The sequence below is a fragment of the Salvia hispanica genome, chromosome 4, assembly GCF_023119035.1.
Source record: "Salvia hispanica cultivar TCC Black 2014 chromosome 4, UniMelb_Shisp_WGS_1.0, whole genome shotgun sequence".
NCBI lineage: Eukaryota > Viridiplantae > Streptophyta > Magnoliopsida > Lamiales > Lamiaceae > Salvia > Salvia hispanica.
The window spans coordinates 27,587,955-27,614,849 of NC_062968.1; the positions used below are offsets into that span (position 1 = coordinate 27,587,955).

General features: G+C 38.6%; 5 protein-coding genes across 5 annotated transcripts; all 5 read right to left on the bottom strand.

Moving 5' to 3' along the window:
* Nucleotides 1–150: 150 nt before the first annotated feature.
* LOC125217842 (GPCR-type G protein 1) lies at nt 151–4,215 on the bottom strand. The gene is made up of 13 exons (XM_048119399.1): nt 3,836–4,215; nt 3,357–3,457; nt 3,108–3,215; nt 2,772–2,892; nt 2,232–2,361; nt 1,941–2,019; nt 1,764–1,852; nt 1,579–1,671; nt 1,451–1,477; nt 1,239–1,325; nt 842–913; nt 633–763; nt 151–417 (listed from the first exon to the last, which is right to left on the bottom strand). Exons 1-13 carry the CDS (start codon nt 4,048–4,050, stop codon nt 264–266), a joined length of 1,407 nt encoding a protein of 468 aa, XP_047975356.1. The 5' UTR covers nt 4,051–4,215; the 3' UTR covers nt 151–263.
* Nucleotides 4,216–6,588: 2,373 nt separating this feature from the next.
* Nucleotides 6,589–7,479, bottom strand: LOC125220815. The gene has a single exon (XM_048122950.1). It carries the CDS (start codon nt 7,477–7,479, stop codon nt 6,589–6,591), a length of 891 nt encoding a protein of 296 aa, XP_047978907.1.
* A 3,862-nt stretch (nt 7,480–11,341) lies between these two features.
* On the bottom strand, nt 11,342–14,981 carry LOC125223403 (calcium homeostasis endoplasmic reticulum protein-like). The gene is made up of 4 exons (XM_048126538.1): nt 14,790–14,981; nt 12,965–13,935; nt 12,315–12,589; nt 11,342–12,182 (listed from the first exon to the last, which is right to left on the bottom strand). Exons 2-4 carry the CDS (start codon nt 13,918–13,920, stop codon nt 11,434–11,436), a joined length of 1,980 nt encoding a protein of 659 aa, XP_047982495.1. The 5' UTR covers nt 13,921–13,935; nt 14,790–14,981; the 3' UTR covers nt 11,342–11,433.
* A 795-nt stretch (nt 14,982–15,776) lies between these two features.
* Nucleotides 15,777–18,526, bottom strand: LOC125218725 (probable F-actin-capping protein subunit beta). Its single transcript, XM_048120464.1, has 8 exons — nt 18,350–18,526; nt 17,300–17,370; nt 16,973–17,086; nt 16,720–16,802; nt 16,563–16,636; nt 16,375–16,494; nt 16,204–16,299; nt 15,777–16,112 (listed from the first exon to the last, which is right to left on the bottom strand). The coding sequence occupies exons 1-8, from the start codon at nt 18,476–18,478 to the stop codon at nt 16,011–16,013; spliced, it is 789 nt and encodes a 262-aa protein (XP_047976421.1). The 5' UTR covers nt 18,479–18,526; the 3' UTR covers nt 15,777–16,010.
* Nucleotides 18,527–19,447: 921 nt separating this feature from the next.
* On the bottom strand, nt 19,448–22,624 carry LOC125220816 (laccase-3-like). The gene is made up of 6 exons (XM_048122951.1): nt 22,354–22,624; nt 22,054–22,205; nt 21,700–21,944; nt 21,366–21,615; nt 20,000–20,400; nt 19,448–19,854 (listed from the first exon to the last, which is right to left on the bottom strand). Exons 1-6 carry the CDS (start codon nt 22,435–22,437, stop codon nt 19,724–19,726), a joined length of 1,263 nt encoding a protein of 420 aa, XP_047978908.1. The 5' UTR covers nt 22,438–22,624; the 3' UTR covers nt 19,448–19,723.
* Between the last annotated feature and the right edge of the window lie 4,271 nt (nt 22,625–26,895).

A 26,895-nucleotide genomic window follows, 5' to 3' on the forward strand; every position in this document is an offset into this window, starting at 1 on the left:
ACTACTAGTATTTACTTACTAATTACTAAATCAATTTGTTGAATTATAGTCTATGTTAATAAAGATGAAATGGAGCATCATAGGCTAAACTTAATACTGTAGATAGGTCAGAGATTATTATAGGATAATTTTTGAGATAAAATGCAACTTAAAAAAAAAAGAATAAGCATAACCTCTAATTAGAAGTAAATATGACATCTATATGGCTCTATATAAACCCACACTAGAGGGATTTTTGGTAAAAAAAGGAAGAAAAATAGAAATTAATCAATGGGATGTTTGTCGGCCTGCCGAGAAGTGTAATGAGCAGAGAGCAAAACCAGAGAGAGGAAAGAACTTGCTGCAAATATCGCGTCGAACCAACGATGGTAGAAGTCGAACTGTATGTCACCACCCAACACATCAGTTATGATCATCCTGCAAACAAAACGACCATCACTTCAGACATTACGACACAAGATCAAGATACATGAAGCTCCATAGTCAGGCTAGAACAAGCACAAGTGCAGTCGAGTTGAGGTAAAACTAGACAATCATAAGTCACGGCGATCAGCATTAGTCACACAGCTAGTTCCAGTGTTCCATTAACTACGATTGAATGAGAAAAGGTCGGTTTTAAGAGATTATTATACCTGTACTCAGTGGCCAAGCTTTTCCTGATTAATAGTATGGAAGAAACAAAATACATTCCCATTATTTCGGACAGGAAAAGGACAACGTTACTTGAGGATCCACTCCCAACTCTCGAAATTGCAAAAAAGAACTGGTTCGAATGCCATAGAGTTAGGTGACAGCAATATAAGATACTGATCAGCAATATAGGAAAATGAGTAAAACTTACTTTCATCAAGTTGGATAAGAATCCCCGTACAGATACGACTATCATCATCCCAATGAATAGTAGGGAAACGTACTGCAAACAAGGATTGAAAGCATTATATAAAGCGAAGACTACTAATGTAATTAGGTAAAGATCACTGGACATTATTCGCTGCCCTATACTGATAAAATTAGGCTGTTCTTAAGGCGTTTAACAGTGATCCCCTATGTATTAAGAAGGTGATTTTTTCACTTTGATACTGTACCCTTCAACAAGTTTACGCATCACAAGATAAGAATGTTTCTGCAGCAGACTGACAAAATAACTATAATTTGACACTTCATGTTTGAGATATATAGACATTGCTTGCTACAAAAACGAGAGGAAGTTGTCGAAGATTTGAATAGGAAAAACTAACCTGTGATAATAAAGTTACGTTGATGCCTATATCAAAAAACTGCAGAAAGATGCTGATTGTCCTTGTAACAGGATCAACAGAACCAGCCTGAAACAAGTCTTGACATTAGACTACAATTTTCAAATCTGAAATAGTATAATTTGAGGTGGACGTCCCATCATAATACTAAATAGAAGAACTAGGAGATAAATGAAACAGAATCAGTATATTACCTCCTTGAATACAACACTTTGCAATGACTGCACAATAAAGGAAACACATATAATTCAGCAGCAGTCAGTACTAGAGAATATCCAGGGATTTAGTCTTGAAAAAGTTGAAACATTGCAAATCACATTACCTTTAACATTTTATATACACAATATACTGAACAAACATAGCCTAAGAGATTCTGCATGTGACCCTTCCAGGTTCGAGAATATGCTGCGGCTTCCTGAATAAGAGAGATGAAAGAGAACACAATTCACAATAAAATAAAAATGAGTCCAGTTCACAATTGCTTTCAATTTTACATATTTAGCATACCTTAGCTTGACGAAGCTCATAGATTTCCAGAAATAGTTGCTTCGAGAGCTCCTCTAAAACTTGTACCTCTGCTTCCAAGGTTCTGATATCTACACAAAGAGAGTCAATAACATGGAAAAGGTAAGAAAGCAAAACACAAAGAATTAACACCCGAATACATATGTAACAATTACTAACCTTGCTCCTTTTGGTCATCCTGTACAGATCGAACAACTGTGCCGACTAACCGCTTTAGGAAGGACCTATTGTTTAATTTCTGTCACATTAAAGTATACCAGTAGTTAGACTCAAAAAGTCACGCCACAAGCAGTAGGGGATAGAACAAGAAACTATGATAAAGAGAAAAACATCCTCCGTAAAACTAGAATAGGATTTTGGGAAAGCAATGTCAAATGAACCCAACAATGTCAATGAGTAATTAATCAAAAATAAACAATGCATATTGGATAAACAGAAAGGTAAGTAAACCTCTTCAGACCCTTGTTTTCGCTCTATCTCCATTTGACAAAGAATTATCTTCTTCTTCTTGGAAATGCAAGTCTCTATTGACTGCATCAGCTGCCTCTCAATTCCCTTAATTTCTGTTTCCTCAATTTCTCTTCAAATGAAAAGAAAAATACATTAAAGCACTATATTACTGTGCTGAGAACCATAGAAAACAATATATTAAAGGTACACACATCCAAAGTAGACCAAACATCCTTCAAAAAAGAGCTACAAGTGCATGTAAGATACATCAATATTATTAGTCCCAATATTGTCCCTTAGGTTTAGAGGTTCAGGGGGCTCAACACAAAACAGATACGAAAAACAAATATTGCTGTTGTTCTATGACCGATACCTAAGACATTTTAGCTGATCAATATTAAGCATTGACAATACAAATAAACACACATGCACACAAAAAGGAAAGAAAAGGTTCCATTCCACGCGAACTATGCAAAAGGAGATTCAGATTTTCCAGTATGCTCGAGTAATTCAAGTCACATATTCTCATATGATTCTTACCGAATAAAGAGAGAAAGGTAACTGTAAGGCAGATTGACTGCTCCAAAACCTGAAAGTATAGCCATGACAGTCACTCCAATGACCCCAATTCTGCTCACCAATTGAGGCATGGTGAAGAATCCTGACAATAAAATTATATTGTATCACACACAATAGGATCAGGAAGGTGCATATATGAAGTAGTTACATTTGAAGGAAACCAGTAGTTTAACATAGTTAACCACACGACGAGGTGATTGAACCAAACACGCATTTTATAGAGAAAAAAAGAAGATGATCAGGAAGGTGCTTAGGTGATACTTCGAAGCCCTTGGTGCCATCAAAGAAAATCCAAACCTTTATCTGGAGAAGGCATTGGAAAGTGAATACCCAGTCGCCAGAATCCATAAAGATAAACCAACAAGAATAAAACAGCACCAAGAGAGGCCCGTTCCTTCCTAACACCTGAAGCAATAGCAGATAATAGAACGATCAGTCGATAACTGGAAGCCTACATATGTATGTACATTGATGATAGCACAAGGAATAAAAGGCTAGAATGGAGAGAAACCAAATACTGAATCTATAAAAAGCTCCCAAACTTGCCACTTTTCGAAAGCATCAGATAGCAATGATAGTATGGCAACATGAACACAAGCAACATTATCAAACAAAACAAATCCACCTTCCAATTCATCCACCTAGCCCTGCAGACAGTAAAACAATCTCAGATCAGATCAAACTCCTCAAAATTTACGTGTAGACGAACACCAAGCATCACACATGAATCAGATCCTAGCCAAACTCGCTCATTAGTTCAAACAGAGTATGTGATCTGAATATGGGGGTTCTAGTAAAATCCTAGGTCTAGCATCCATAAAAATATGCAATAATAGCAACTTCTCTCCACAACCAAAATTTAATCCTACGCCTTTCAGCTTCAATTACACCAAAACTAGGTAACATGGTCCAATTAAAACTACTCTAGCAAAAGCAGAGGGAAATACGAAGCATTTCACAATCAGGAAATTTTTCACTTCAAAAAATTGGGGGAAAACACTATAAACAATAAAGAAATTGGTTACTCTTTGGAGAGAATGGGAATAATCTCGAAGAGGACAAGCTGGAAGAGATTGCAGGAGAAGGCAAACACAACACTGAATATGATCTGCACCAACACCCGCTTCTCCTCATACTCCTTGTAAAGGCGGCGATTCAGGAACCACAAGCCGCCCCATCCCAGCAGCAGCAGCGACCCCACCACCACCACTCCCTCGTACACCGCCCTACCCCACCCCATCTGAAAACCCCTCTCTTCAGCCCCGCTCTTCAATCCGCCGCCACTTGGAATTCGCGGTGGTCATCAATCTATGAATATCAAGTTTCCGTTGTTTCCTGGAATTAACAGATTGATTCGAGACTGTTTTCGGATTGATCGACTATGAGTTTTTTTTTAATTTTTCTTTTATTTTTGGAGTTTAAGCAAAGGAAATTAAAACTTTACATGGCGTTGCATGAGAGCATCCACAATGGTGCTTAGGCCAGCCATAGGCCAGTAATTCTCTCCCCCCTGCCATGTCAGCAACACTAAAAGAACCATCTGCCATGTCAGATTTAGGCCGCCATAGGCCAGCCGCCGCAATAAAAACAATTCAAAATATACTACATTTACGGAATTAAAATTATGATATACGGAATTAAATTTACGACACATATACGAGAAAAATAATCCATTCCATTAAAAAAAAGTACAAAGATTTTAAAAAAAAGTACATGATTTTTTTTTTTAAAAAAAAAGACTTCAACACACGAGCCCCGCCACTCTCTACTCCTCATCGCCGTCGCCGTCGTCCTCGTCGTCGCCGCCGCCGCTGCCGCCACCCACCCGTGGTATCTGAGCCCACGTCGGAACCCCCCAGCCGTGACCTCGCGATCTCTAAATCGCACGCATGCTCTCGAGCATCTTGTAAAGAAACCTCTTCTCCGTGGGGTTAGTGGCGTTCTTCCACTCTCGGAAGACCTGTAACATCTGAGCCCGCGTTTGGTTACGCGAATGGAGAGTGTACTCGAGTGGGGCGGGTGGGAGGGCGGAGGAGGCTGGACCTCGCGGGGCGATAGGGGGATCCGCCCCTCGCGGCCCGCTGCGCCCGCTTACGTCCCGGCCGGGCGGTGGCGACCGATAAATGAAGGAGGGGATGGAAACTCCTCGGCATCCGGGGGAGGTCGTGGGATCCGCCGCTGCTGCCGCTGTAGTCGCCGCTATAGTTAAGTCGCTGCTTCTTCGGCCACCCAGCGTCGCACCCGCCCGGAACTTCTCGGAGTCCTTCAACAACAAGAAGCACTCCCAGAAGGTGAACTCCTTATACTTCCCCTCCAAGGGGAACTGACTCGCGGCTATCCTCCGGGCGTCGTCCTCCAGTCTGCCCACTTCCGAGCTGACGGAGGGCGTTGGCGTACAAATTCGCAAAACGGCCCACCGCGGCCCTGGTGCGCTCCCACCCCTTCCGGACCTCCTCGTTGCTGAAGTCCTTCCCGTGCGGGCAGTGCCTCTTATAGGCGCACTCGATCTTCGCCCACATGTTGACGACCCGCTGGTTGTTCGCAACCGGTGGATCGTCGCACACCTCCAACCACCCCTTGGCCACCCCGGCGTACTCATCCTCCGTCCACTTCCTCCGGCCAGTGGCAGCGGGCTGCGATGACTCGCCGACCGCCTTGCCCTTCCCCTTCCCCCTCGTCTTCTTCTTCGGCGCGGCCGGCGTCGCTGGAACGGGAGTATCATCGTCCCCGAGATCGATCCCCATATCATGCAATGACAGAAGGTCATCGCCAGAGAACTGCGTCTCCACCGGGGTCGACGTGTGAGACGAAGCCGTCAAAAAATCAAGCGAGGGCCGATATACCGCGTCCCCTCCCGGTGACCCCTGCACCCCCCCCGGCATCCCCCCGGCATCCCCCCCTGCCACATCATCCCCATCATCTGCTGCTGCATCTGGGGCATACCCCCCCACCCGGGCGCTGACTGCCCGCCGCTCCCCTGCCCGCCGCCCGGCATCCCCCACGGCATACCCCCCTGGTTCCCCCCCATCGCCCCCCCGGCGCACCAGCCATCATCCCCATCATCTGATTCCAAGGGATGTTAAACCCCGGGCCCATCTGCCCCCATCCAGATCCCACGGGTACTGTGGGAGTCTGAGATCCGCTCGTCGCCGGACTGGACTCGTTGTTGTGATCCATCACTCGATGATGCTCTTGTACAGAAAGTTAGAGAGAGAGAAAACTCGTTAAAACAAGTGGTGCAAATGAAAATGAAACGAAAATCGCGTTTATATATGATTTTAAAAAAAAAAATTGAAAATCGGCGCTGGCCGATCGGGCCTCCACAATGGCGGCTAGCCGATCGGCTAGCGCTTCGGCCAGCGACGAGCGATCGGCCAGCCCACGCCGATCCGCTCGCCGAAATCGCCCTCGCCGATTGCAATGGTTCGGCTAGCCGATCGGCTAGCGCGACGAATCGGCTAGCCGGTCGCTAGCCGACCATTGCGGATGCTCTAATAGGGTGTCCACTATACATGGCCGGGCCAAGCCACAAAGTGTGGCCAGGCCACAAAATCGTGGCCGGGCCACCAATGCCCATGTTTCCCACTATAGTGGACATGGCCAAGCCACCAAAATTTTTATTTTTTCCATTTTGTTTATATTTTAATTCTACTACAATAATAATTGAAAAAATGCATACGAACTAAAATTAAAACAAAATCTTCGTTGTATTATACAAAGGGGTAAAATTATACAACGAAAATTCTCGACTTCTAATAAACTACTTTCCCAACGCATATCACGCTCTACGCCCTCCTCCCCTACGATTCCAAACCTCTTCTACCATATCAGCCTGCAGTGTTGTATGTGATGTTTCCCTCCGCATATCGGCGAACCGTTGGATCAAGTATGCATCACTACGCGGTACACCCATCTGCAGTGGGGCGGTTGCAACACCGTGACTCGTACTTGCACCCTCTTCCGGTGCCCAGTTCTCTGCAGAATATCCTTCGTCCTCTATTATCATATTGTGCAATATGATACATGCATACATGATGGAGGCGACATCATTTTCGTGCCATTGTCGAACCGGGCACCGAAGAATGCCCCATCGCGATTGGAGGACACCAAAAGCACGCTCAACGTCCTTCCTAGCACTCTCTTGTTTGGCCGCAAAATAGGATTGTTTCGGCCAAACCGGCTGCCGGATCGTCTTGACAAATACGGGCCAACAAGGGTATATTCCATCGGCTAAGTAGTATGCCCTGTTGTACTGCGTCCCGTTGGCCATGAATCTGACCGTCGGACCCTCACCCCGACACTCATCATTGAAGAGATGGGACGAATCTAGTACGTTGATGTCGTTGTTCGACCCTGCGACACCAAAATAGGCATGCCAGATTCGCAGTCGGTAGTCAGCAACAGCTTCCAGTATCATTGTTGGGTGTCTTCCTTTGAATCCAGATGTGAACTGCCCCTTCCAAGCAACCGGGCAGTTCCTCCACTCCCAGTGCATGCAATCGATGCTGCCCATCATCCCCGGAAAATTATGCACTCGTCCGTGCATATTTATCAATCTCTGGCACTCATCGGCATTTGGCTTCCGTAGATACTCCGCGGAATCGCGGCTCGCGACTCTCCTGTGGCCCGGCCGCGGCTCCTGTATAGTGGACACTCTTAGTATCACCATTGCGAAGTTCGACGTTTTGGGTAACAGGCTATACCCCGTTGCTATTTCCAAGAACATAAAAAGGGCATTTTTTACACTTTTCGTTCATACAGTAGGGTATACGGCTGTAGGACTTGCTGGTTTATCAAAAACGGCAAGCATGTCGTACTATTGACCAATCATTAAATATCACTAATTTGATCAAAAGTAATGAGAATCAAGCACTACCCACGTTATAATTAATTAGATGTTGTTTAAAATCTTAGTTATGCAATAACATAGTCGTTTAATTAATTTTGATCATGTATATATGCATAATTACATACACACAAATCTACTTGTAAATTTCAAGTACGCTTCTATCTTAATCTAAAGTGACAGTTTGATGAAAAGACATTTTTATTCTTTTTAGAGGGAAAATCTAAAGTTATTTTATTTACCCTTTTGTCATTTTGAAAAATGGCAACTATTGGACAGAAAAGAAACAAATATTATTGGACGAAAAAATGGTTCTAATGAAACAGTGATTCTCAAACAAGATAAAACACCTATACATGCACACACCTTAAATTGAATCTGCATTTTTATTGATTGATTTACTGATAATTATTTTTTATTGCAGCATAGCATGAATCTTGGAATCCGGCGACAGCTCCGACGATGGGTGACGAAGGCGGGATGGCTGGGTGACGAAGGCGGCATGGCTGATGGAGGCAGGGCAGTGGCGGCGACTGAATACGAGAAAGTGAGCCGCCACCTTCAAAGATCCGATCTTTACCGACAACGGCGGCAGCAAGATAGCGGAGGCGTGAAACGAGCGGCAGGGCAGCCGGGTGAGGCGACGGCAATGGCGAGTAAAGCAGAGCAGCGCCGCGAGGGAGGAAGGCGTGACGGAGGAAGGAGAGAGCTTCGAGAAAGAGTGAGAGAGAAAGGAGGACGCCGGAGGAAGGGTGGCGGCGGCGATGCCGACTGAGAGAGAAAGGGGAGATGGGAAGGGAGAGTGCAGCGCCGATTTGGATGAGAGAAAGAGGGAGGCGCCACATTTTTGTGTAGGGTTTGTAGGAAATTTTATTTAATGTAGTATACTTTTATTTAGGTTTATTTGTGTTGAAATTTTAGTTTCTGGAATGTATTATTTGGGCTTATTTGTGCTGGATTTTATGATTTTGAAAAAATTTATAAAAATGTAATTTAAATTGGGTTTTATATCTAATTATATGTAATAAGTGATGTTAGGGTTTTGAGTCAAGGACTTGGCTTGGGCTTGGGCTCTAGAAATTTTCAAATTAGAAAAATCAAATTAAATATTCCATTCAATTAGGAGTACTTATTTATGCACCAATTAGGAGTACTCTTTTACGGAAGAGACAATGACAAAAACAAATTAGGAAAATCAAATCAAATCAATTATTCTTATATTATTGCAAGTTTTGTGGATATAGCCTATGACATAACTATTTTTTAGATTGAGACTATTTTACTAACATTAATAATACCATGAAATATGCACTATTTTGTTTCCATCATCAATATATCAAGATGTACACGTATTACTTTATTTGTTTCCAAAAAATAAGATCATATTCCATAATTTTAGGAATTGTATAATACTGTGAAAATAATTGGATGAGACTCCTACTTACATTTTAAAATATTTTATTGTATCATATACTGTCAACTAATTGAGATTTAAAATTAAGAATATAAATAATCATAAACTCATTTTTATTAATATTATCTATATTTAAAGAGTTAGGAAGAAAATATTAAAATAGCTTTAAAATTTTAACAACATACGGTTATATGATCTGAGTTTAACACTAAAAAAATTAAAAATTTAAAGAAATTAAAATTATGAAAATTTTAAAATCAAAACCGCAAATTCAAACATGTATTAATACTCCATATCATATACTATCAATTTTATGGGATATAATTTAAGGTTTTATTCTATTTTTATTTATTTAATTCTAAATAATTATAATCTAACAATAATTTAAATTAACTTAATACACTATGTATTATTAAAATTAAGAAAATCATAATATCATAATCAAATTTTGTTTGAAGGAGCTTTACACTTTTGAATCACTACTTTGTTTAAATTTTGTGCAAAAGTTCTTCAAGAAGCTATATAATTGATGTAACTTTTGGACTTTTTTTATTATCTTTGATTGAACTTTTGTTTTGTACAATGGACAATTTATTTTTTCATTATATATATATATATATAGAAGAACCCAAAATAATTATATTACTTTTTGTAAACATTTTCTGTCTTTTGCTTTGTCTCTATTTATACTTCATGTAGTCGTTTAACGTCTAACCATATTAATTAGTTTGGATGGTACTACTAAATTACATATACATTAACATCTATCAAATACAATAGATTAATAGAAGATATGACAATATAGTCGCTCGGTTTATTTCAATTTTTCAAGTACATAAGGAAATGTAAATCGATTGCATCATTCTAATAAATTAATGAGAGTATATCTATTCTTTTTAATACACTAAATATTCCTTTCAAACACTGTGCCAAAAAAATTTTCCCCGACTATGAGGGAACGAAAAGAGTATTATATAAATAGTATTAATTTTTTATATTTTAGACATTAGATATTGATTTTTTGTTTATAAGCATTGTTTATTTAGAATCTTAAAATGATAGATTTTCAATTGTGCTAAATTGTGTGTTTTTATAAATTCAATTGCGCAATAAAGATACGAAAATTAATTGGATTGTAATTTCATTTATGTTTGCTGCCAATATTCTCTCATATTCTCTCAATAAAGATACGAAAATGTTTGCTACTAATATTCTCTCATATATTCGCCCATATTGTGATATGAAATTTAATTAAATTGTTATTTCATTATAATCTTATAATATGTAAGTGGAGCATAATTTTTTAATCCAAAAATATTATCTATGAGTAAAATTCCACATCATACGCATTCCATATTTTTTTTATTCCACATTATACGCATTCCATATTCTTAGCAAACAAAACAAACTCAAGGAATCTGGAGTAAAATTTGTGGCGTGAAAGAGGTAGAAATAACTAAGAAAGAGAGGCGCCGCTGGGAGGAATTGAAAAGTGCTATTGGGAGGAATTGAAAAATGTCGTTAGACCCTAAAAGTGAATTTGGGCTAAGCTAATATGTTTTGGACCAAAAATAACTAGGATTAAGTAAACCCTACTTCGTATTAACAAATGATAATTTAAAATTTAATTTATGGCCGTGTAGGAATATTGATTTTAGTAAATTGAAGGTATTAGTTTTAGTAAATTTTAATTATAGTCGCGTAGGAATATTATTTTTAGTAAATTGAAGGTATTAGTTTTAGTAAAAATTTTAGTTATGGCCATGTAGGAGTATTAGTTTTAGCAAATTTTATCACTCACTTAAGATGACACATTTTCCTTTTTAGTTTGTCCCAAATTAAATGACACTTTTATCTTTTTTTTAAACTTTTCTTTTTCAATTAATACACTTAACCACGTTTCTCATTCCAATGAAAATAGTATACAATCATCTACTAAAATATGAAATGGTTCATTGACAATTATCTTTTTGTTGTTGTTTATAATATCTTTAATTTTTTATAATATTACAAATACTTATTTTAATCAGTTTAAATCTGTAAATAATATTTCTATATTTATTTACTCTATATTCTTTATTTTAAGTTAATATATTTTCATTATTTAGAAATCTTTTGCCTTGTGCATACAGGTGTTAACACTAGTTTAGCTAAAAGCATAGTTTCAAAGTCCAGGGATAAAACGATGTTGCAACAGAGTGTAGCATTTCGTGAAAAAGATTAAACAAACAATGCAAATATTAAAATAAAAATTGAATAGCGACACATTAATTTAAAATCTAAAATTCCTTAAACATAAACAAAATGCATTTAAATAAGTTTCATCAATTTTACCAGACAAGATCCGATACAACATCATTCATCTACCTTGCTGCTGCTCTTGCACTCATGGACGTATGGTAGTTTGTACTTCTCTGTTTCCTGTAAGAAGAGTAGACGTCGTCGTATTGGCTTGCCTCGTTCGGATCTGCTGTTGCCCCGAGTCCCAACCTTCCGGAACTGCTCGACCCGGGCTTTCTTTCTACACTTCCATCAGGGAGAGTCCCAGTATCCTGGTCGACATTCAAGCCAAGGGGTGGGGGAATGCAGGCTCCTCCCTTACGAGACGGAGATCTTCTCTCGTACTCATAACCATCGTCGTCGTCATCATCACCCGCTGATTCAGATTTCTTCATGGGTCCTTCTGAAGGGTTGACCTCTTTAATCTCTCTGAAGAACTTTGAGACTCTATCGAGGACCTCGGATTGTGATATATTTGAAGGTGGAATCATGGTGGGGATGTCCAGAGGGCTCAGCGGAGAGTACGGCACCCCACTGCCTATCTGCATCTTTCTGACCATACCTGGAATAAGACCAGGTGGGAACAAAGGATAAGGGGGAAGCTTCTCACCAACTTTTCCAGGAGCAGGTGCATTTGTCGGTTGAACAGCGGATGGAACAGGCATTGATCCAGTGAACCCACCGGAGGGAGCTGATGAGAGATGAAATTGTGGGTTTGGTAAAGATGAAACAGGAGGGACTTGTTTATCTGCATACTCTTGATTGGGTATGTTTGGAATGGAGCTCTGCATGTCCGGTTGCCATTGCATATGGTTTGGTGCACGGTTCATCCCTACAGCAGAGAGAGACGACAGTTTACAAGTGCTAGCAACAACAACAGTTAGGTGCATTACAGCACTTGCATTAAACGACTCGTATTGCTAATTTTCCACAAGATAAAAAGGACAGATAGTGGGAAAAGTACCTGTAGCAGCAGAATGATCTCCTGATGCGTTGGGATGAGCAACTGGAAAAGAATTTGGTGGCAACCCACTCAGCATGTCACTTTCAAGCTCGTAGATTGTATCTTGGTCATATACTTCTTTCGAGGCCCAAAACTGCAAGATTTTCTGAAGACGTGACTGGTTTTCATCCTTGTTATGTGGGTTGTGGTATATCTTTGCAAGCATAGAACCCAAGACTGGCTTAAATGCAAGTGCCTCGTTGTCGAGTTCCTGCAGGTTCACCCGCCTCTGCAAGCTGTATATTTCAAAAATCATTCCTAATTAGAATCAGTGATCTTGATCCAGACGACACACTTCTCCACTCTCCTGAGTGTGATGCTTATATCATTCCATCATTCTTTCAATTCAACAGAAGACTTTCTTGCATAGAAACGTTAATTTTATTTCAAATCATCCTCGACACTGTTATTTATTTATCAATTCTTTACAATTAATATCAGCAACGTAAAGTACTTTTAATGAAGGGATGATGGATAATAATTTAACATATGCTGCAATGATATAATTAATCATGCAATAATGTTAAATCTGAAAAATGCAACAAGGACATGTTTAATCAAGCATGATGAAGTAGTTGAGAAATCGGTAACTTGAAGTGATCAAAACATACCTGTCAAAGAGGATATCATTGGCAAGATAAACTATATGCAACTGCCTCTCAGAATCATCTAGGGACAATACCCTATCTCGGAGCGCCTCAGCCAGGCCAGGAGCAAATGGAGCCCTCTGCATAAACCAAGTCTTGGCACCTTTTATTGACTCCTTTGTGCCAGTGAGACTGTTCAGAACACCATTCATCTCCATCTCAACATCAGATGGAAGCGGTCGAGATAGACCTTTAAAAGGTCGGTGAGGTTGATCAAATTCAGGTCGGATATGACCCACCATCGGCTGAGAGTGGTGAGGGTGCTGTTGATCATAGAACTGCGGAAAAGGAGGTTGCTGCAGGTGAGCAGATCCCCCAGCAGCAGCATTTGGGGCATTAATAGGAGCTGGACTCATCATGGGGTTGGGAGGATGCAACACTGGCATCGAAGCTGGGAACTGAGGGTTAAAACCCATGAGTGGTCTAGTTGCCATCCAAAGCTTATGGCGGTAGTAGTTATGGCCTTCACCGCCAAAAAGAAAACCATAAGCAGGATTATCTTGCTCTCTTTCCCGGACCACAGCTTCGAACTCTGGGCCGTTCTTCACAGCATACTCAACCAATTTGTCGATGCGCTTTTGAAGTTCAGGATCAGATGGGGCTGGAGCAGGGGCCGGTGGAGCCTCATAAGGCCCAGGGTATGGTGATGGAAAAAGATGTGGAGGCACATGTGGAGGGAACGAAGGTGTTTGTTGATAAGGGTGAGGCAAATGTGAATAGAGATGATTTTGTTGCATTGGCCGAGGATAGGGGAACTGCTGTACAGGGGGATGAGGGGGCATATAAGGAGGGCCGTGAACAGATGGAGGAAACTGCTGGTGCTGTGGATGAAAACCATACTGCTGCTGCTGTTGTGCATTACTAGATTGTTGCTGTCCATATGACATGGGAGCACCATAATCATGTGGCGGTCGATCCATTTGTCAGTAGGAATCCTATGAACACACAGAAAATCCAGGTGAAACTCGCCATTCCTCAAATAGTAAAGTTCTTAATACAAGGAAATAATATTCAGTTCTTGATCAGGACGAAACAATGCAGCATAAAACTAGTTAAATTTCAAGACAAAACTCCAATTGTGCGTATGTCACGAGGTTGACAACACAGAATTGCACTTGGCAAATTGCCACAGCCATGGCATAGCTCCCAAGAGCCGGCATGTATGTTAAAAATTCAACATTCGTTGGAGTTAATAACCTAATATATTGCCACTGCATCTGATTTGTAATTGAGGCAAATCATGGTATCCTCTATTTTCTAGTTAATCTTTAAAACTAACTCAAGAAGGGAAAATGCTATTAACTTATAAGCCAAGAAAGCATGCAACTATACTTGAAACATAAAGGACTTTTTCAAGGAAGTAAAATGATGAAACTGGGGAACAAATAACTCCTTTACTTCACTTCAATTTCTAATGATCAAATTACATACACACACATAATGGTATATAGATAGATAGATATTCATATGACAGGTTATGTTTACCAAAACACTCTCTATAGCTAACAAGGGCACTACAAAGCATTCATAGAACCACTGATAACACAGAAAAAGCAACATAAATTAATCAAATACAAAAAAAAAGTTAATAACAAAATCAGAAGCTAGTCCTCCAGCAAAAAACCACAGTTCACCATGTGAGCTACCACGAAACAAGACAACAATCTGAAGAATTCAGAAACATACATGTATCTGTACTAAACGAAGTTCACATTTCTAAAAGAGATACAATTACAAATGTAAATGCAACAAATCAATCGATCTTTTTCACTAATAGAAGAGAAATTACCAGGAACGGCAGCTAAACGATCGCAGAGGGGCAGAAACCAGCTAAATTAGAGCTTGTGTTTGGTAACACAGCATGGTTTTAGGGATTTTGATTTGGGAATTGAAATTGCGCAATTTCTTTCCACAACATCATGTAATAGGGCAATGAAGAGTTTCGGATCGGGCCTAAGTCGGGCCGGGTTGATGTAAAGGGCGAAATTCCAATTATGAAACAAGTAGTACTTACATTTTTAGAGGTATTAACAAAAAAAATTCTGCTAAATATTGAAATACGGAAACTCAGAATTTGTATGAAAAAGTATAAATAAATCCTAATTTTAGATTTTTTTGTGAATCATAGATATGTTTATTTTCTATCTTCATTTTATAGAAACTAGACAATAAGATCAACTACTAAGGCGTAGTAACTAGTAGGCTCAAGCTTTGATATAAACACAATTAAAAAATAATTTAAAACATATTTATAAACTAGATTATTATATAATACTTCATCCATCATTAGAAATACACTAGTTTTTACCATTTCGGACCAGTCTCACAAAATTAGAGAAAGTCTAAATATAGATATTTTTAATGAATAATAATCAGATATACTCCATCGTTTATGACGTGGAACCCACGCTGCACTAACACTTCTTCCGAGTTTGAATCCTCTTATGTGGCAAAATACATAGCAAGGGATATATACACATCACAACTTATCAAGTTAAATTACCTTTCATTTTTTTATTGTATTTTGTTCCTTCCACTAACTATTCCCTGTCTTATTTTTTCTCATGTCTACTTTACTAATTACTACATATTAAAACTCGTGCCTCAAATAAGTTTTGTCTATTTTTTAAAAAGGAATGGAGTAATATTAAATGCTTAGCTCATCATTTATCATATACTACTCTCTGGATCGATTAAGCATGAGATGATGACTTAATATTGATGTAAAATACTACTCTCTGATTGAATTCACTAAGGAAAGATCATAATAATCATATTACAACAATATTAGTCCAATGCATTCATAACAAAATCAGTCAGACAAGACAAGAGCTCATTTTACAAAGGAACAATGCTACAGTTTGGAAAGGGAGAGTCTATCTTACACAACACTCACTAACATTTTCAAAACAAATGAATTCAAGTATGAGTAACAAGATAGACAAAACATCACACGCAATACCGCTGCTGGTGCCAGGAAACAAGAATAACAAAAGCGAGTACATATATTTCAAGAATGTCGCTTGTTGATTTGTTCAGGAAGGCTCGTTTGAACTAGTTCAGATGGTGGACGCAATGTGCAGATCATCTCCTTCGTCTTCCCAAAATAGACCTGAAAATGGCACAACGTATTTCACTCATACTCCGTATTGATGAAATTGCATATAAGAGATGGATGTAAAGTTTTCAGATTGCATACATACCTGATCCAACGAGTACCTCAGCTTGCTCTCCATTTCTTCGACCATCCTTCCCATATTGCATAGATGACCCTCATCAACCGGAAGATCCATATTCATCTGTAAGTAAAGGAGCAAATGCTTATGAGAAAAGGCAGATAAACAATACCAAATCGCCACATTTGTAGAAAATACCTGTCTTCTAATCGATCCTGACAAGTTGAAGGCGCCTGAGGACTCGTCATTTGTGGTCAACGAGAGCATCACAGAGCTAGTCAAGCAGTAACGAGCAGTTGCTTCATCTAGAGGAACCACCTATAAATTTAAAAACAAATGAGCATAATTATGACAACAAGAGGAAACCTGAGAGTCAGATGACACACCTCAATGACATGAATTGCTTCCCAAGACCCTTCTTCTAAATAACCTCTTCTACCATCTGCAGTTCTCGAACCATCTTCAAAAGGGAAAACCAATGCATAAGTAGTGGAAGGAAAGTAATAGTAAGAAATAAATATATATTGGGAGAAAAATAATCACCCTTTTTGATTAAGAAGCAACCAATAAAACCTTCATCTTCATTCTCCCAGATATATACTGATGAAGTGCCACCTTCATAGTACCTATTACTTGATTGTTCAACTTAAACTAATTCCAGGTTGAAGCTCTCAGAGAAACAAGAGAGAAATATGAAAAGTAAAAATAACAATGATATTATAGATTCAAACTTCGAGCAGGTAGCAAGAAGCTTGTATATAGTTAAATAAAGTACGAGGTAAGTAAAAGACCTCACTGGTCACAATAAACCGTGAAGACGTCATTTGCTTCCATTTCAAGTTTCCTCAGCTCTTGAGATGGATAAAGTCCGTCGTCTAGTGGGGGATGGTATTTGTTTGACCAAGGTGATCTTCAGGAGCAAAAACAAGAAACAACCAAAATAACAATCTCAGGTAAGGGCTGGCAAGATAAAAACAAGACAAAAAACATTTGCTTTCGAATGCTTCATGGTCCAAGCTCCAGTTTATTTGTTAAATTGTTCGTCATAAACATAATAAGTCCTTGGCCCTTGATGATATTTCACAAGATCTAGTGGAAGCATACACTAGCGCACACGTCATACCTGTAAGAATCTGCATCTCTGTTATACTCGCATAATATGAACTCCTTCCCACTATCAACATCACATAAAACCTGAGGAACAACATTATGTTTAGCAAAATAACCTAATTAATAGCTGTTTGTGATAAATAATAAACAATTATGTCTGGAAGTCCCAAGCTATGGGTGAAGAGTAAAAGGGACTATATAACGTAACACAAATATCCTGTGTTGGTTCTCGACATATAACATTTATGGAGAGTGACAAAAACGTATGATGGTTATATATACTGAACTAGAATGCTTACTACTAAACAAGTCATTTTGTTCACTTTACAGTTAACACATATCTAACCACCACAAAGTTTACAGCCTGATGTTGAGTAAATGCAACCAATTGAGAGAGTGTGTAAGCACTTATTAATGGTATATTATGATAGTAAGCAGTAAGGTCATACATTCCTTAAAGTGAAGGTCCTCCTATCAAAGTACTACTATAATACCAAACATGACAAAAAAAAGAGCTAAACATCTGCATATATTCACTCTATCTATCTCCTTATGTTTGCTCTATCTAGAGTGATTCGTCTCGACTCTCAAATACTATAAAATACTCTCCTGTATTTTTTCACAGTTTCCAAGTATATTCTCAAACTTCAAAGAAGTTATTTCATTTCCAGCTCTACACATATTCAGTAACCTTCAAACGAATAAGCTGCTTGAGCTTCTTTTGTAGCATGTAAGACCGAATCATAACCTAAAACACAATTCATTTTGAGCTATTCATACAATTACTGATTAGGAACACAATATCCAGAGTCACATATGCCCTATACAGCGCCATAATAATTCCGCCAACACTACCATATTTTCCCCCAAAAACACAGAAAAAAGACTGATTCACAACCTCCAAAAGTCAAATCCCCTATCCTCTTAATCTCCAATAAAATTCTCACTCCATATGATTTCGAGCATCCGCCTGGACATATATATTGATATAGATGCAGTCGAATCGAATTAATCCAATTGAACTATTACAAATAGAATCGAACACAGACTGCGCAAATTTCACCTGAAGAGGCTGGTCAACTTGCGAGAGCAGATCGCCAGAGTGGTGCGGCAAAAGGCTTAACAATGCAGACAGCGCCGCTTCCGAGTGCTTGGGCGGAATTCTTCGCATCAATCCCATTGCCGCCTCCATTTCTGCGTTCGAGCTCTCGTTCTTTCCTTTTCGGATCAAATTATTTCCTTAATTCTAAAAAATGGGGGATATTTGTTGGAAAATTAAAAAAATATAATTTTTTTTATTTTCCTGTGATTGTTTAGACCACAGCCACAAATATTTAAAAATTTTCTCAAATCAAAGTATTTTTAATTTTTTCAAATAAGAAAACTTTGTTTCAGAAACAGTACTCCCTCGGTTATTGTCCAATTTGCTATTTTAGTCCATCCGTAAAAATTTATTCACTTTGCTTTTTTACTAGTAGTGTTTTTTGTAAATGGACATTACTTTCGACTACTCCCTCCGTCCCATTCAAGATGACCATATTCTTGAATGGTACGAGATTTTAGGAAATGTTGTTAGGTGGAATAAAGTAGAGAAAAAAAAATAGTTGAATATTCTGGGAGAAAGGAGAGATGAGGATATTTCCAAAATAGTAAAGTGACCATTTTGATTGGGACAAATAAAAAAGAAAATGTGATCATCTTGAATGTGACGGAAAGAGTAATTATTTGCACTCACATTCTATTATAAAATGAATATATAAATAGGTGACTCCTCATTCCATTAATTTTTTTAACTCTATTTTTTCTAAACTATTTTTTAAAGTCTGTACATAGTTAAACTTGGATAATATTTTACGGACGAAATGAGTATACATTTATGATTTATGCCAGTTCCATGGTTAGATGTTGACTTTTCTTACTAAGTTAAAAAATTAGAGCAAATGAACACATCATGTCACAAAATAAAATCTTACTATCAACTAAACACAATGATAAACCACCATAATAACAAAATCTCATTTACTATATTCATTTCACTTATAAAAGTGGGAACGTTACACAATACACTTCAATATATGATTTTTAACTTAGAGCAAATGAACACATCATGTCACAAAATAAAATCTTACTATCAACTAAACACAATGATAAACCACCATAATAACAAAATCTCATTAAATATATTCATTTCACTTATAAAAGTGGGAACGTTACACAATACACTTCAATATATGATTGCTCATTATGTTCTCAGTTCTCCCCAATGTGAAACCCACAAGTTACATCAATCGATTATAAAAAAAAATTATTCCAAATCTAATAACTTTTCTAACTTATTACAAATATAATTTGAAAACATTTATTTTTCGCCACACCACCTATTTTTAAATCGCGAATATTGAATATTCGTACATTCAAAAATTTCTCCTGAATTTGATCAACACATAGGGAAATCCGACGGTGGAGGAAGCATCGTATCATTTGGGCCCTTCCCATTTCTCGTAATAAACGTCATCTCCATTCCCCATGTTATATGTCTCTCGAAATGGCAATGCATTAGCCAAACCCCTACAAAAGTGAAATTAAAACAATTTTTGATAACAAAAAGTATTTTATATAGCTATCTAGCCTATTTGACCGGTCAATGAAAAACGACATAGGCTACGTCATTTTTCATTGACCGGTCAAACTAATCGAGATTTTCTTATTATACCTGGATTATTGGCAACAAATCTGATCGCGGTCCAGCCAGCTCTGGGCACCGCGATGGTGTTCTGTAGCGGCGGGTCGATGAGATTGTAGTTTGGCGGGTCTCGGGTGGAGTTGAAATTCCCATACCCCCACCCCACGACGTAGAAGCTGTGGCCGTGGAGATGCATGGGATGGTCGAGCGGTGATCTGGCCGTGCTAGTACCCTGAAACACGAGCTCCACCGTCGCGTTGAAGTCCAACATTCTCACCCTCGTCCCGTTTTGTGGCTCCCACAGATCCTGGGGAACAGCGGCCGCCGTGTAGTTGAATAAGTCGATGGTTTGGCCTGGGGAGATGGCGATGTAGTCGGTGGTGAAGGGTTTGAGGTAAGCCATAAAAAATACATTAAAAAAATGCAATCGGCTAGCTGAAATTGAGACTGCTATGGCGGCTAGCGCATCGGCCAGTGGATCGGCTAGCGCCCGCGAATCGGCTAGCCTAAATTGCCGCAAGGGAGGCTAGCGGATCGGCTAGCCTATCCGCTAGCCTCCATTGGAGATGCTCTTAATGTAAAATAACTACTACGTAGTAAATCTGTACCCAACTGAAAACCTAAAATATGAAAAAAAAATTGAAAATTTTGAAATATTTTTTTATTACATAAACTCATACACTCCCTCCGTCCTAGGATAATTGAGGTCACTTTGACCGGGCGCGGGTTTTAAAGAATTGTAATGAAAAGTGAGTTGAAAAAGTTAGTGGAATGTGGGTCCTACCTATATATATTAGTTTTATAATAAAATGTGAGTATGAATGAGTTGGTGGAATATGAGGTCCACTACCAAAAATGGTAAAAATGAAGTGAGACAAATTATGTGAGACGGATAGAAATGAAAAACTGAGACGAATTATATGGGACGAAGGGAGTATATAATATTTCAACGCATGCACACGAAACTAGAAAGTGTCTTATTTTGTTTTTAAAAATCGATACCGAAAATTAAGGAAGACCGTATCTTATAATTATAGAGATTCTTTAGAAATTAAGTTATTTGATTTTTTAAGTAACTAAAAGTCCACAAACACATGTTTTAATCATGGTAGAATATCGTCGTGGCTTTTCCTAGACCTTTCTTTTTTCAATACATATCAAAGAAATACTAACAACTCAAATAATTGAAAAAATGTGTCCTTTGCCATAACGACATCATTAGCATCTAAACTTTCATTGTTCACTAAGATATTCAAGGCTTCCTGTGTCCCACTAATTGGCATATAGTTGAAAAATTATTTATTTTCAAATAGAAAAATGTACTAATACAGTAGTATTTCTCTTTCAACGTTTTCCATGTACCTTTTATAATAAATTCATTTTTCCCTAAATCGACATTTTAGAAACTATTTTTGAAAATTGTCCCCCATATGCAGATTCACTATAATTCCATAAAATAAAATTTAAAATATTAGATACTAGCACATATATACCACTAAAAATGAAGAAACACAAACCTTGGTTTGAGCATGGATACAAATCACCAGGCTGTCCATTTAACATATATGCATCAGATGCATTAGGGCCTCCTCCATCCGCAAGAAATTCATTCAAAACAGCAAATATATCACTTTTCCACCACTCTCCTGCAAATATTTTTTTAAAAAAAACAATTAATGAAACTAAAGACAATAGAAGTACTATACTATTTATTAAAAAAAAAATTGTACCTATAATGATTGGAACTTCTTCATCGGGCACGGGGAAAGGATAGTCATCCTTAATACGAGGATAAACTATCAAAGCACCATGTACTGTAGCCCGTGACCAGTCGCTATGTGCATGCCACCACATAGTCCCAATCTCGTCCGACAGCACAATCTTCTGGCTGAAATTAGTCCCGGGCCGGATTGGGCATTGTGTTATGTATTCCGGCCCATCCGACCACGGATACCTTGGCTGCTTAACCCCATGCCTTCACACCACCAAAACATCCTTCAATCTTCAACACTTATATTTTATATATATATATATATAGAGAGAGAGAGAGAGAGAGAGAGAAAAACTAAAAAATTAAAAATTACCAATGAATAGTTATATTTTCTTTTGCTCTATTCACAACAACAATTGCAATTGTATCACCCTCTGTCACACGAATAGTTGGACCAGGAAATTTCCCATTTACTGTCAATATGCTTTTGTTGCTACATAGCCTGCTATATGGAGTATCACTCACCTGCAAATAATTCAATTACAAAAAATATTTTATATATATAAAAGATAATAATAACATGTGATAAGGTTTAAAGTAACCACAACCACAAAAACCCTAAAAAAACAAGGTTGCATGAAACAATTATTGAAACCATAAAATATCAACTTACAACATAGGTTTGATGATGAGTTTTGGCATGGCTAGAAATCACTCCACACAAGAGAAAAATGGCAAGAAAAGGCAAGATTCTCATGGTCTTTAAAGATAGTAGTACAATATTGCTTCTTTCTTGAGCAATAAATTAATTAACGTGGGTTTTTGCCTTTGTGAATTTTCTTCAATATAAAGCTAATGCTTCTGTATATATAGAGAAAGAAGATTCTTGAAAAAGTTGTGTGTGTGTGTGTGTGTGTGTGTTGAAAAATATTGGAAGTGGTAGCCATATGTCTTATTTTGTCACGTCTCTTCTATAATGATTCCAATCTTATTCAACATATATACTCTGTATTTACCAACCATTAACTAATTGTTAGAGACAGGCTTTATTTGCTTGAGTTTCAAAATTTTATAGAAATTGGAAAATCTTGGGCTAGTCTTCAACATGTGTGTGGAGGAATTTGCTTCTTTGACAGCGATCCGTCGGCTATATGTAAGTTCAAAGAAAGCAATTGAATTTTGTGACATGAAATTAATGAGATTTATAAATCTTTAAAAGTGGGCTAATAGCTCTAAATGAACCAAGGTACTACTCCTACTACTTGTTAGCTGTTTGTATTTCAACTTGATAAAGAAAGCTCTTTTGAGATGTTTCATTAAATGAAAATTATTAGGGTAGATTATAAAGTAATGAAAATTAATTAAATTATGGCCGTCACGCCAAGTTTTGAAATTAGCTGCTGATATCATAACTTTGACATTTTTTTTGTCTCACGGCGTTTGATATGAGGAAGTAGTTTCTGATGTAACCGATGAAAAATCTCACGAAACCAAGATTGTAAAATTTTAAAAATGAGTCATTCACAACTACTAATGAAGTATATTACTATCATAGTAAATTAAATAATGAAAAGAAAAATAGTGCATCATTAATTTATTATATTTGAGAAACACATTTTCTTTGGTGTATAATTTAAGCAAATATGTATAGTGATGTTTGTAAATAATTAGCATTTTCCCTATTATTTATTTTGAGTTGCTTGTGCTCTTAGCCTGTTTTTATTTTATTTTTTGGTAATGCTGGTTGTCAATAAATTATTGAATGGTGTGAGTTTCTTTCAAATCGATTGTTATTTCCCAATCAATTCGCTTGCATCCATCAGTTTCAAAGCTCAATCCAATCCAATGCATATTTCCTCAAATATTTTCTATACCCTTGTGCATGCGAAATAAGTACTCCTCAAACACAAATCACGAAAAAGTAATAAAGAACACCAAATTAATTACACCATCCCATCCGTCTCTACAAATTTAGGTCTTAATAAATTATGGATATTTAATTAAAGAATTTATGATTAGAGGTCTATTTATAAGAAAAAAGCTCTAATACGAAAATTCTCCATTTTTTTTTTGTGTCCCACCGTCCACCGAAAAAGGCTAGGTCTATTTTTTTCTTTTTGACTATCTCCCCCTCTCTAAGAATGTCAAATGCCACAACTCAATTTCACTACAATAATCGAAGTATCTGGTCGGATTAATTATTCTTTTTTGGATAGGAAAATAAGAAAATTCTTTTCAAATTAATAAAATCTTTAAGTAGAAAAATAATTTTGAGAAGCTAAAATAAATATTGCATTTGTGTCCTTTTATTTCTTGATCTCTATAGGCTATAGCATTTTATTTTAATTGGCATCTACACATATCTATGTGCCCATATAGTTACTTTCCAAATTTAAGGAATAGACAATTATTTAGTTTTTTTCCACGTTAAAAAGAATACATGTGAATTGAGGCATAATGAACTTTTTAGCAAATGATCATGTGTTGAATATATTGCTAATTTTGTCGTTTTTGTTGATTGGTAAATAGTTAAATACAATAATATCTTACTATAAAAGATTTTGGAGATAAGAAAAGTTGAATGAAAAAGACATTGATACGTAATGAAATTAATGAACGTGTGGTTAATTACTCAACGATTGAAATTAAATGCTTTGATTAATTATCGCTCATTTTTGTAATTATCCAACAGATAGTATTAAATATGCGTAGCTATTAATGTTTTCTTCCCAACATTGATTAGAACGTGATACCTTTTTTAGAAAATGCTATTCTCTCTGAACTTCTCTCTCAATTTATTTTATTTCATTTCATTACTAACGACAGAAAATATACATTAAAAAATCTGGATGTGTTAATATGACAAAGATATACTTGTATAATTAATTGATCATTAATTTATAAAATACATCTTTGATACTTTGCTTTATCATATATTTACATTATTCCACTGGTGAATGCATTTCTTCCTTTTTCAGTAAACATACTTATTTATAAGAGCATCTCCGGTGACGCCCTTCTCACTAGGACTTCCCACAAAAATATACTGTCACATCATCACTAGGATTTCCCATTCCACTGTCACATCACTAGGACTTCCCCTGTACTAGAACTTCCCGCAATAAAATTAAATTCACAATTATTCAATATACGGAATTAAACTTTATGGAATTAAAATATCGACACGGAATACGGAAAAATTCGAATACTTCATTAAAAAAAAATTACATAATACTTTAAAAAAAATTACATAATACTTAAAAAAGTTACATAATACTTAAAAATTACATAATCATAAAAAGTCGAGAAATACAACCCTCGGCTCTCACTCCTCCTCGTCCCGTCCCCGTCGCCCGTCTGCGTGCCGCCTCCGACGTCCCCGCCCCCCAATCTCGACGCCATAATCATCAATGGGTGGCATTCCTAAATCGCGCCAACATGCGTCGATACATTTTTGCACATCCTTTTGTACACAGGATCGTGCGTGCTAAACCACCTATGCATGTTCTGACTCAAGGTCTTCGTTAGCAGCGCGCGGGCGAGACGGTCTAGTTCATCTGGGGCCTCCGATTCGACCTCGAAGGACCCGCTGCGGCTGCCGCTTTCCCTCGCCATCCGCTGCGCAGCCTTTTGCCCCATCGGGCGACGACGACGGCGAGAGTGTGATCGTGGTAGCGGGGACACTTCCTCGGCTTCGGGAAGCTCGTGCGAACCGGCACTGCTGCTGTACTCACCGGAAGAGTTGATCTTCGTCCGCTTCCAGCCCGAGTCGACACCCGCACAAAACTTTTGCGAACTCCTGACCACGAGAAAGGCCTCCCATTAGTCAAACACTTTGAACTTCAATTCTTTGTCGGGGTATTGGGACAAGGCCTGGTTCTTCACATCCTCCTCAGACATGTCGCTGGTTGCCATGCGCAGGTTGTTTTGGTAGAGGCCGGCAAAACGACTGAGCTTAGGCCTCAACCGATCCCACTGTTTCCGGCATTGCTCAGGAGTGCGAGGCTTCGCCCCAGCCGGTTTGAGTGTGAGGTAGGCCTCACTAATGCGATGCCACAATCGGTCAATATACTAGTTCGCCCCGACATAGGGATCCTCGACTACACTGACCCAGGCCTTCGCAAGCGCGACATTTTCCCACACGGTCCAGATCGACCTCTTCCCCCGCTCCTCCTTACCCTCCTCCTCCTCTGCCCCCGTTTGCGAGGAAGAGCTCGGGGCTTTTCCCTTGCCCCTACCCCCGCCCCTGGCCTTGCCCTTGCCTTTGCCCCTGCCCCTTGCAGCAGGCTCCGCCTCATCGGGAGTCTCACGGATCGGCGATAGCCCCAACTCCTCAAAAGAGAAAGTCTCGATGCTCTGCGTACCTAAGTCTCCGGAACAAGCATCTTAGGGGAATCGTCTGACAACAAATCTATATATGGGCGATAGACAGATTCCCTAGGTGTCCACGGGCTCCTGTGCTTGCATCGTCCCACCCATCCCCGACGTCATACTCCCCATCCCCGCCATATTTGGCGGCATACTCCCCATCCCCGCTGCCCCATCATCCTACCCACCCCCGGGCATCCGCTCATCCCACCCACCCACCCCCGCCATATTTGGCGTCATACCGCCCATCCCGGCTGCCCACGGGCATCATCCCACCCATCTTGACTCATCCAATTGTACATATTGTAGAACATGCTGGGGAGTAATCCCCGCCATCACCGCCATTTGGGGATTCATCCCCGCATTAAAGTTTCCCTCCGTTCCGGCGGAAAATGTGGGTGTGTTTCCTCCGCTCGTGGTGGGGGAGTTCCTATTGTACTCCATTTTATAGTAGAAATGAAACTTGTAGATTAGAGAGAGAAACTTGTTAACACAAGTGGTGTGAATGAAATGAAGTTCAATAATGTGCTGTTATAGAGTTTTTTTTTTTAAATTAATTTTTTGTCGGACGTCCGACCTCGACGTCCAACCCACGTCAGGTAGGACGTGGAGCGGACGGTCGAGCCCATCCGACGGGCGCCCCGGGACGTCAGAGTGCCCTTCCTGCTCCCTACGGCGGACGTCCGGTCGGACTTCCGCAACTTCCGCCGTTGAAGATGCTCTTAGTGATTTACAATAATAATTGGAAATAAAGATAACTGATTCTACTAATTGGTTGATTTTTTCTTTTTAAAAAGCACTATGCTTTTACGATGCAACTTAACTAAAAAAAATTATATATGAATTT